The sequence below is a fragment of the Molossus molossus genome, unplaced genomic scaffold, assembly GCF_014108415.1.
Source record: "Molossus molossus isolate mMolMol1 unplaced genomic scaffold, mMolMol1.p scaffold_m16_p_21, whole genome shotgun sequence".
Taxonomy (NCBI): domain Eukaryota; kingdom Metazoa; phylum Chordata; class Mammalia; order Chiroptera; family Molossidae; genus Molossus; species Molossus molossus.
The window spans coordinates 32,422,794-32,433,865 of NW_023425357.1; the positions used below are offsets into that span (position 1 = coordinate 32,422,794).

Consider the following 11,072-nt stretch of genomic DNA (forward strand, 5'->3'; position numbering starts at 1 on the left):
GGGAGAAATTAGCTATCCTTGAATACACCTGAATGGTTCAAGGTGGTCTATCTGTTTTACAGTTTTAATACCAGTTTAGTGAGCTAAGCAATGAACCTATTAACAGAATGCCAGCTAGTGCTAAAATGGAATCACTGAGTGACCACAGGACTTCCTTCTTGGCCAAACTGAGAGAGAAGATGACTATCATGAATATTAATATTCATGAAGCAAAGCCCTTTGATTTAGATAGTTACAGGTCAGTAGCTTCACTATGTTTTTTTATCCATTGGATCAAGGGGTATGTGTATGTGTGTGTAATTCAATAATTTGGATGATTCTTTGTGCCCATCAAGGTAAAAAGTATCAAAATTAAGATCTAAGGATTCCCTTGAAAGAATCTTAGAGTCACATACTTCATTTGTATTTTACCTTATTTTAATATTTCTAATATAATATTCTCATTAAAAAATACAAACAACCCAGCTGGTGTGGCTTACTGGTTGAGTGTCAACCCATGCACCAAGAGGTCGCTGGTTTGATTCCTGGTCAGGGTACATGCTGAGGTTGTGAGCCCAATCCCCAGTGGGGGGCATGCAGGAGAGGGCCAATCAATGTTCTCTCTCATTGATGTTTCTCTCTCTCTCCCTTCCTTTCTCTCTAAAAATCAATAAAGAAAAAAATAAAAATAAAAATTAGATTCCTTGTTAAAAACAAAAAAACAAACAATAGCCCGGGTGGTGTACTCAGTGGTTAGGGCCGGGGCACTGAAGGGTGTCAGGTTTGATTCCCAGTCAAGAGCACATATTCCCCCCTCAAAAAATAAATAAAAAAGTCAGAACAATAACATAAATCCCTTTTTTTCCTTTTGACCACTATCCAATTCCACTTTCCTCTCCTATGTTAACTAGTTGTTACACATCCTTCCATTCCTTTTCTGTAAAGATATATATTATGCAACTATAATGTTATATGTCTTTTTTTTTCTTTGTTGATTTTGGAGAAAGAGGAAGGGAGAGGGCAAGAGATAGAAACATCTATAAGAGAGAACATCAATTGGCCACCCCCTGCATGCACCCCACTAGAGATTGGGCCCACAACCTGGGCATGTGCCCTGACCAGGAATCGAACCAACAACCTCTTGGTGCCTGGGTCGATGCTCAACCAGTAAGCCACACTGGCCAGGCAGTTACATGTTTGTTTGTTTTTATCTTCATCGGAGGACAGACATTTTTTTGCATTTAGTAAGAGGGAGAGAGGGAGGGAGAGAGAGAAACATCGATGTGAGAGAGACACATCGACTGGTTGCCACCCACATGACCTCAACCGGGCGGGGACAAACTGCAACCAAGGTACCTGCCCTTAGCAGGAACCGAACCTGGGACTCTCTGGTCCTCTGGCAGACGCACTAACCACTGAGCGAAACAGGCCAGAGCTCTCACAGAGGTTTCATGTCTCCCACCACCTGTTTCACTTTCCCCTAGATCCTGGGTGCGGTCCATTCTCATCCAGCTCACAGACATTTCTCAATTCTTAAAGAGCTCCCGTCTTCACACTGGGTCTCCAGGGGGGGTCTTCTTACTCTCCGGGGCTCTGAGAGCCTCGGGGTTCCCTTAGATTCCCAAGAGGAGGCTCCACAAATCGGGCCAGCAAGTCCGAGAAATGAGGGTCTCTGATAGCCATGCTCTGTTTAGGAACCCCTAGAATTTATTGGAGGTGGAAAGCTTGCGGGGTCATTGTGGGGTCAAGGTGAAGAGGCCCGGCCCAACCCTATCCACGTGACCCAGCTCCAAGGGGAAGATTTCGTTTTCCCATCGGAGCAGGCTCTGGGGGCTTCGGGCGAGTGGCCAGCCCCTCCCTTCGGGAGGTACTCCTGGGCGTCCCTCTCCGGCCCAGGAGTGACGCCATCTCCCCGCGCCGGGGGCGGGACGCGCCTTACGCCATCTCCGGGCGCCCGACTGGGGGGGCGCTGGGTGTGGGGCGGCTCCGGGGCCGGGGATGGCGGCGGCCGCGGTTGCGGCGGCTCCGGGACGAGCGGGAGGGGCCCGAAGAGCGTCGTGAGATGGGCCGGTGAGTATCGCCGGGATTGGGGCCGCCGGACCGGCCTCGCTGAGGCCTTGCAGGCCTGGGCTCAGAGCTCCGGAGGAAGTGGCCCCCCGGAGCCCGTTGCCCGGTCGAACCGCGGACCGAGGGAGCGAAAGAGGCCGAGTTTAGACCCCCGCGTTCTTTCCTTCGACCCAGCCCAGAAGGCGGCCTCGGGCCCCGGCGACCCCGCGGCTGTGTCCCCACCGGACGGGGTGTCCGAGTCCTTGGGGCGGGAAGAGGCCCCCAGACAAGGAAGCATCACCTGCGGGCTCTAGCCCCTGGCCCTCTGCGTGAAGGGTCCACCCCCCCACTCTCCAAACGTTGAATTCCCAGTTTCGGGCCCTACCCTTTTTGGAGCAAGGATTGCGGGAGCACAGGAAGCGTAACCCCTAGTATCTTTCAAGCTCCTTTCTTTCTGGCGGGCGCACCTCTCGTCCTCAGCGAATTCTGGTCTCTGGCAGGGTTCAGCTTCTTGATTCCTTGGTTCTGCTGGCAGCGTTGGCAACTCTCTGGAACGGTCCCCCCCCCTTCCTGGTTAGCTCGGTTGGGGTAGCAAGCTACATCTTCCTCATTGGGCCCCTCCAGAGACCGTGGTTTCAGATTCCGAAATGTGTTTGGTGTTGTGGGAACCTGGTGCACAGGCTTAGCTCTTTGTTGTCATTCCCACAGACCTTTTGCCTCTTTCAGTCCTTTTATTGGCTTGTGTTTAGCTAACCCCTCAGTGACCTAGAGGCAGGTTTTCCTTAATGTTTTAGTTGCAGGGAGCAAGGATCATTCTAGGGTTGAAGATGTGACCCCAGTTTTTGTTGGAAATGAAGGAGAAAGCTAACTGCTTTTCAGTTACTGGAACTGCGGGCAAAGAAGGGATACACCACTCGTGTCCATTGTGTAATTTGTGTTTATGGAGCTAGTCTTTCCAGCTTGTTTCCTCTCATCACCTTTTTGTACGTATCTACACTTAGCCAATCTTAAGAGATAAATGTTGCCTTGAGTTTGGTTTGAGGCTGCAGTGTTCTGTAGGACTTGGACAGAACAATGGGTAGTTGCTCAGAGTACTGGTCAGTACTGCTTTCTCTGTTTTCAGAGATTAAGGCTCTGTTTTTCAGTGCTTGATGTTTCTGGCATGTGTAGATTCAAGTATTGACAGTTTAGCGTGAGTTTGTTTTCCCATTATTAGCTACACGAGGACCAAGGCAATGTTTTTAATTTCTGTCCTACCTAATTCAGTACTTGGTACGAAGTTGTCACTCAGAAAATTTTACACACACAGGAGACCCTTTTATTTTTTACCCTGAAAATCTGTTAATAAGGCTTCCCTTTGAGTGACTCCCCCTTGACCTCTTTTTCTGCCCCAGAAACATAAATAATTGTTCTTTTTTCTCTAGTGCTGCTTTTCTCATTTAAATAACCTCCACAACTGTGTTTTCATCAGCTCTGAATAAAAGCGAAATCTGTGAAGTTGATTTTTCCTGCTTCCCTTGTTCACATGGGAACAATGTTGAGCCTTCCACTTTTTTGTGCATTTACCTGAAATTGGAATTGGAAGTAAATTTAACCTTTGGGGCAGTAGGTATAGATAGAGAATGAAGAATATAGTGTTAAGGAAAACAATGAAATTTGACATGGAAAATTTTTTCCAGGGATGTCTTCCTACAAATTAGAGCTTAAGAGATGGCTTTTTCTCTATTTAACTGCCTGGGCACTCTGGATAAATGTGCTGTTGCCTCTAGAGAAGAGGACGAGGCAGGGATTCATGGAGTTTAAAGTCTTCGTGGCTTTGGAATTACTTTTCTTGATGACCCTGGGGGTCGAAGGCAAGGCTCCTGCTTACTTTATCCCTTTGTCTGTCTTTTAGGCTCCCATGCCAGCGGGGAGAACACTGCTTCTTACTACAGCTGCTCAGAAGCACCACTGGAAGCTCAGGTATTACAGCTGCTTTGGATACCGTGTTGCAAAAAAAAAAAAAATCTGGGGTTCAACAGTGGAAAAACAGAACAGACTGTAATATAGAAATCTCTTTTCAGATCCAAAGAACTGGAGCCTGATTGGAAGAAATAGGTGACAAAGTTCATATGCATTGAAGTGTTCAAACCAAAAAGATACTTTTTGACAATGGACAAAAGCATGTATGAAAGGTGACAACGAGAGAAAGGGGAGAGAGAATTTTCTTACTAATCATATAGACCTAAGATAGTAACAAACAGGCATGTTTGGAGGAATGATATCAGAATTTTAGGAAGTGGTGCCTAGAGGAGATGTACAGTGGAAAAGGAGTCATTGACAAAAGAAAACACAAAAGAAAAAGGAAAGGGAATGAAAGAAGAAAGCAAATTGAAGGTGGTCAATGAGAAGAAAAGAATTCTTGTCAGAGTAGGGAACAAGAAGTCTATGTGAGATCAGAGGAATTTTGTGGCTCTTTGGGGGAGGAGGAGAAACATAAATTGTAGAACACTAGTAGAACACTCTTTCCACAGAGCCCAAGTTTGAATGTAGTATTTCATGGGGCAAAGAAGATACTAATGCTCATAACAGGTTTAGGGAGCAAGGTTTAAAAAAATAAGACACAAGCAGACGTGAGGACTTACTGACACCTGGGTCCTTGAGGTAGTGGTGATATGAGGCAAAGGAGTTTAACCAGGCCTGAGGTGGGGGGCTGGGGATAGGTGAGATCATAACCCAAATTAGGCTGGGGAAAGGAAGTAAGGATGAGGTCATATGTTCAGGAAAGAAGATAGCACAGTAGTCTTTGGTGGCAAAAGGAGAAACTTAGGAAGAAAGAGCCAGCAGCAAAGACCATTTGTTCAATTCTGTCTGAGGGGAGAAGGCAGAATAGTCAAGGTCTCCATCAGAGGCACATCTAATCATGAAGCTGTTCTCTCTGGGTTTATTTATGCATTGTTGAGTGCTTGTCCTTGTAGCTCTGTGGTTTTGTGACTGTTTGTTTCATGTCCTAAACTGAATGAGTAAGGAGGGTAGCATCCTTGTCTGCCCCTCTCTCATACCTCTTTTTTTCCAACAGTCCTCTTTGTTACATCTTCCTGCATGGGCACAGTTCCTGCTATTTTCTTTGATTTGGTTCACCCCTAGGTTACTTTCTTTGCCTCTGATTTGTTCCCTAGCAGATGTGGGCGCCCCAGCCAGCAGCAGAGAGGGTTCAGGGGAGCCACAGAGAAGTCCCTTCTGATGCCCCAAGGAGCAAGCCGACCCCTTCCAGGCTCCAGGAACACCACAAAGCAATATGAAACCTGTTCATGAGAGGAGTCAGGAATGCCTTCCACCAAAGAAACGAGACCTCCCCGTGACCAGCGAGGATATGGGGAGAACTACCAGCTGCTCAACTAACCACACACCCTCCAGTGATGTCTCTGAATGGTCCCGAGGGGTTGTGGTGGCAGGGCAGAGCCAGGCAGGAGCGAGAGTAAGCCTGGGGGGTGATGGAGCTGAGGCCATCACTGGTCTGACGGTGGACCAGTATGGCATGCTGTATAAGGTGGCTGTGCCACCTGCCACCTTCTCCCCAACTGGCCTCCCATCTGTGGTGAACATGAGCCCTTTGCCCCCCACATTTAATGTAGCGTCTTCACTGATTCAACATCCAGGAATCCACTATCCCCCAATCCACTATGCTCAGCTCCCATCCACCTCTCTGCAGTTTATTGGGTCTCCTTATAGCCTTCCCTATGCTGTGCCACCTAACTTCCTACCGAGTCCCCTCCTTTCTCCTTCTGCCAACCTTGCCACTTCCCACCTTCCACACTTTGTGCCATATGCCTCGCTCCTGGCAGAAGGAACCACTCCTCCTCCCCAGGCTTCATCCCCAGCTCACTCATTCAATAAAACCCCCTCTGCCACCTCCCCACCTGGGCAGTTGCCACATCACTCCAGTACTCAGCCACTGGACCTTGCTCCAGGCCGGATGCCCATTTATTATCAGATGTCCAGGCTACCTGCTGGGTACACCTTACATGAAACCCCTCCAGCTGGTGCCAGCCCAGTTCTTACCCCTCAGGAGGGCCAGTCTGTTCTGGAAGCAGCCCCTGCCAATGGACAGAGACAGCGAGAAAGAATTTTAGTAAGACGGGAGAGTGAAGCCCTCGACTCCCCCAACGGCAAGGGTGACGGCCAGGGACTGGTGCCAGTGGTAGAATGTGTGGTGGATGGACAGTTGTTTTCAGGTTCTCAGACTGCACGGGTGGAGGTGGCGGTGCCAGCACACCGAGGGACCCCTGACATTGACCTCGAGGTCCAGCGGGTGGTTGGCACTTTAGCTTCTCAGGACTATCGTGTGGTGGCAGCTCAGAGGAAAGATGAGCCCAGCCCTCTCAACCTGTCCCATCATACCCCTGACCACCAGGGTGAGGGGCGAGGGTCAGCCCGGAACCCAGCAGAGGTGGCCGAGAAAAACCAGGCCCGGGGTTTCTACCCTCAATCCCATCAGGAACCGGTGAAACATAGACCTTTACCCAAAGCAATGGTTGTAGCCAATGGCAACCTGGTGCCCACTGGAACTGACACAGGCCTGCTGCCCATGGGCTCGGAGATCCTGGTGGCATCAAGTTTGGACACACAGGCCAGAGCCATCTTCCCAGACAAGGAGCCAACTCCACCCCCCATTACCTCCTCCCACTTGCCCTCCCATTTCATGAAAGGCGCCATCATCCAGCTGGCTACAGGGGAGCTGAAGCGGGTGGAGGACCTCCAGACCCAGGATTTTGTGCGCAGTGCCGAAGTGAGCGGGGGGCTGAAGATTGACTCTAGCACAGTCGTGGACATTCAGGAGAGCCAGTGGCCTGGATTTGTCATGCTGCATTTTGTGGTCGGTGAGCAGCAGAGCAAAGTGAGCATCGAAGTGCCCCCCGAGCACCCCTTTTTTGTATATGGTCAGGGTTGGTCCTCTTGCAGCCCTGGGCGAACTGCACAGCTCTTCTCTCTGCCCTGCCATCGGCTACAGGTGGGAGATGTCTGCATCTCTATCAGTTTACAGAGCTTGAACAGTAACTCAGTTTCTCAGGCCAGCTGTGCTCCCCCAGGCCAGCTGGGTAACCCTCGAGAAAGGCCTGAGAGGACAGTCTTGGGACCCAGAGAGCAATGTGACAGTGAGGGGAAGAGCCAGCCGTCAGGCGAGGGCTCCCGAACAGTAGAGCCCTCCCAGCCAGGGCCTGGTGCTCAGGCTTGCTGGCCAGCTCCGAGCTTCCAAAGATACAGCATGCAAGGGGAGGAGGCACGGGCTGCGCTGCTCCGTCCCTCTTTCATTCCACAAGAGGTAAAACTGTCCATCGAAGGGCGTTCCAATGCAGGAAAATGAACCTCTCTCCCAGACCAGACTGGGGCTTTACCCCAGAGCTGGCCTCACCGTGAGCAGGCAGAGGATTTGCACATGTCAAGTAGGGAATGGCTCTCTTGGCAGTGAGATTGGGGGCGGGAGTGGGGGAGAGGAGGCATGAAGGCATCCTCCCAAGGCAGGGTCTGTTGCTCATTACCCTGTGGCATCCTTTTAGGATAGCCCCAGAGGATGCTGTGATGGGGGAGCAGCAGGCCTGGGCCAAGGAAATAAGGGGGTGCATGCAGGATAAGAAACATTCCAAATATCAGGGCCTCCCTGTTTTTTCCTCCCCATCCCTAGCTCCTGTAAGGGGAAAGTCGGGCTTTGGGAGCAGGTGGCAGAGGGAGGGAGCAAAGAAAGAGCCAAAAATGATGATCCACAGCTTATAGTAGCAGTTCAACTGTCTGAAGTTTTTTTTTCCTTTTTTGTGGTGGGAGGGCAGGAGGCCCCATGGTTGGAATAAGAGGGTTCCCACCCAGAACTCTTCTTTTGAGAGCTGTGCACTTTAAAGGGTAATTTTGTTACACAGATGTCTGTGGCTGGTTTGTGGGGGAGGAGCACTCATCTACAGGACTGGTTGATCCTGCTTCAGCCCTTTTCTATTTCTCCTCACCATTCCTCCCACAAGCTTCTAGCATCAGGAAAGAGAAGCCCCTGTAGGGTTTAGAGCGAAGTACTGCTTTAGTGGGGACCCAGTCAAGGGACTTTGGGAGAAAGACCTTATGGCCAGGCTGACCGGGTTCTAGGCAGGGCTTCTGGAAAGGAAGCTGACCTAACAAAGCTCCTACCCAGCATGCCAGACCTGCTACAAGATTGTACTGAATCTCTAGTTGGTAATGGTGACTTTTGAAAGAACTAGTGGACCCTTTTCCCCAGGCCCTGCACCCCTCCTCTGTCTGTGTTGTGCCTAAGTGCCTATGTGGCTCCCACCCTTCTGCTGCCCTAACCTTACCTCTGCATGGTTTCTTGACCTGGGCCTAATATGTAGCTGCACTGCCTTTCCCCTTCTGCAAAATTGGTTTTGTCCACTCTGACCAAGACCTCTAGTTTCTGGTGTGTAGGGGTCTCTCTGGTTTCCCCTTTAGGTATATTCTCTGTTTTTAAAAACTCAAAGAATCATGTCCCCTCTGCAGCTAAACAGCTTAGTGGAGAAACAAGGGAACTCTGCCACGGGTCAGGGCAAATACACCTGGCTGGGCAGTGCCCATCCTGGCATTTTTACATAGCTCCTTCCATCTTAATTCCACTTCCTTTTCTAGCTGTCCTTTTTCACAGCCAGCTCTAAGGTTCTGGGATAGTCTCAATAACGTTTCAATACATAAAGTCGCCTAGATTTCATTTTGTGGTGGAATATTCCTCTGCAAAGAGTATTTTCAATCTTAGTTGCATTTGCCCCTCTGTCTTAAATCTACATTTTTTTCACAACTTTTAGCATCAGCTCAGACTGGGATTCTACTGGGTATTGAGAATTAGGCTCCCCCACCAGCTATCAGGTGGGTGGGTGGGTGGGCTTTTTGTTTGTTTTTCAGGGGTCTTTAGACTCTTGAAGCAACTCAGGGTATTGTCCACCCAGCTCTCTGGTGAGGCTTCTCCCAGGTTATGATCCTGGCATTTCCTTTAGAAATAAATATACTTGGACTGGCCAAGGCCTGGCCTGTTATCAGGAGTCTCAAACCTCTGAGGTCTGTTATCTGCTCTGTCAAAGACTTTAGGCAAGTCTTGTGACCTCTCACTCTTTCACTTCCTCCCCAGCTGCCAAATGGGGATAAATAATCTTACCTACCTCCTGGGGGAGGGGGAGTTCTGAGAATGGAGTCATTCTTAGTGTTCAGGTGCTAAAGGTTGTTCTGCGGGAACAAAGTGGCTGAAACTGGCTTGTTTGTTACAAGCCTTACACTCCACTGTGTCATTCCTTGAGAGCAGTTACCTGGTCAGTCAGCTTTTGGAGGCTCATCCAAAGAAGCTGCTGACCTGACCGCAAGTACTTAAGTTTCTGGTTCACCTTAGAACCAAACACCAACCCTGTCTAGTGAACACTCAGCCTTGTACTCTTTTGGGATCATGCCCTTTTCCTTCTCTGTTCCCCCATTCTCTCCGAATGCTGCTTTCTTTGGTTTCTTTCCTGCAGTGAGGACCTGTAGGGCTGAGTCTTGAATTCTCTCAGATGATGGCCCTTGGAGAAGGTGTCTCTGGCTGTTCCATGAGCAACTCATTCCTACGGATTATGGTTTGCACAGGTTTCTCAGAAACATCTTTCCTCATAGGAAGGTTCATCAACAGAAGATAGTGACATGCACACAAGTAGACACTCAAGAAATGTCCACCAGGGACACCAACTGAGCTTCCTCATGGGAGCAAATCTATATCTAACTAGATATAGGCCAAGTAGATTAAATCAAATAATCCTCCATTACCTAGCTTGGTAACTTCCACTTAATCCTGGAAAGAAAATCTTGTGCCCCTTGGCAAGTTGAGCCCTGACCTTTCTGCTGCTGTTCCTCTTCTGTCTCTTGTTGGGAAAGCAATACCAGTAGCTCCCCTGATATTGTGCCGTGAATATGTAATATTTAAATACTTGATTTTGCTGAGCTGCAGAGGTGTATTTTGTAAAATATGATCTCCCAGAAAAAGAAGCTCTGTGCTCTAAATCTTGGTCAGAGCTGTGGCATTCCCTTTGCCTTTTCCCTCTGGTTCAGTCTTTCTTTCAGGCATGAAAAGTAAGAGTAACCTATGGTGTGTCCATTCTTCCCTAAGAGTGGTTTTGAGAGAGTGAGCATTTTAGTGGGAACCTGTCAGCTTTAGGGGAATGGGCAATTGAAGAAGGCCAGAGCCAGTCCCTTGTCAGTGGTAGGCCATTCCCAGAGCTTATGGATAGAAAGGACTGCTAACTTTGGCACTAAATTGAAATGATTATACCACTTTGAAAGAAGGGGAACCAGGAAAGGATGGGTAATACATCCAAGTCTTGGATCATCATTCCTATCAAAATTAGTATACATTGGGAGTGGGGAGGGGGTGGTGTAGGGAAAGGGATCCTGGGAGTTCCAAGCTGAGCACTCATTCCTATGGGGAGGGGCCCCAGCAGGTCTGGACTGACCCTTCTATACTCTTGGTCCCAGTTGGTGATAACACCAAGGGCTTTGGTCTGTGCTGCTTTGCCACTGTTGCTGTCTGCTCACTGTCCTGCCTGCTGCCCTTTATAGCTCCCCATTCTTCCATGTCTCTGGCCACATACATGAAATTCAGGCTTTTTGTTCTCACCTGTGCAGTGTTACTTTATAACAAAGTCATGGTGACTAGGAATAGTATGACTTGCTGCTGGCAGGCTGGTGAATCCAAAGGGATGTGGCTTGAGTGCTTATCGGGAGCCCTTTGGCTCCAAATATCTGAGTGTCTTGAGGGATAAACAAGCAGGTCCTACTAGTGGGTGTTTTCTGTGTATTAATGTCTTTCCTTTGTGGTATCTTGTATCCTGTTTTTAAAAATAAATGATGGGGAACCAGGTTTAGAGCCTGTGCCAGCATCCCAGGGAGGTTCATCTGGCTCCAGTTATGTGGATTCTGGTTTGGGGTTGGGAAAGGGTTTGAAGTTTGAAATAGCCACTCAGTGGGGTTTATTTTTATTTTTACCCGTGGGCATCATAGGAGATGCACAGGTTGGTGGTATGATTTAAACTTGCAACAGG

The 11,072-nt window shown here is 49.0% G+C and overlaps 1 protein-coding gene across 6 annotated transcripts; it reads left to right on the forward strand.

Moving 5' to 3' along the window:
* Nucleotides 1-1,963: 1,963 nt before the first annotated feature.
* ATXN1L (ataxin 1 like) lies at nt 1,964-8,861 on the forward strand. 6 transcript variants are annotated; one of them, XM_036275514.1, is made up of 4 exons: nt 1,964-2,049; nt 3,920-3,987; nt 4,089-4,122; nt 5,184-8,861. In XM_036275514.1, the coding sequence occupies exon 4, from the start codon at nt 5,303-5,305 to the stop codon at nt 7,367-7,369; it is 2,067 nt and encodes a 688-aa protein (XP_036131407.1). In that variant the 5' UTR covers nt 1,964-2,049; nt 3,920-3,987; nt 4,089-4,122; nt 5,184-5,302; the 3' UTR covers nt 7,370-8,861. The 6 variants fall into 6 exon arrangements, with proteins under 6 accessions (XP_036131407.1, XP_036131408.1, XP_036131405.1 ...); XM_036275515.1 differs by having other exon boundaries at nt 4,089-4,199; nt 5,184-8,860; XM_036275512.1 differs by having other exon boundaries at nt 4,089-4,199; nt 5,187-8,860.
* The last annotated feature ends 2,211 nt before the right edge of the window (nt 8,862-11,072 follow it).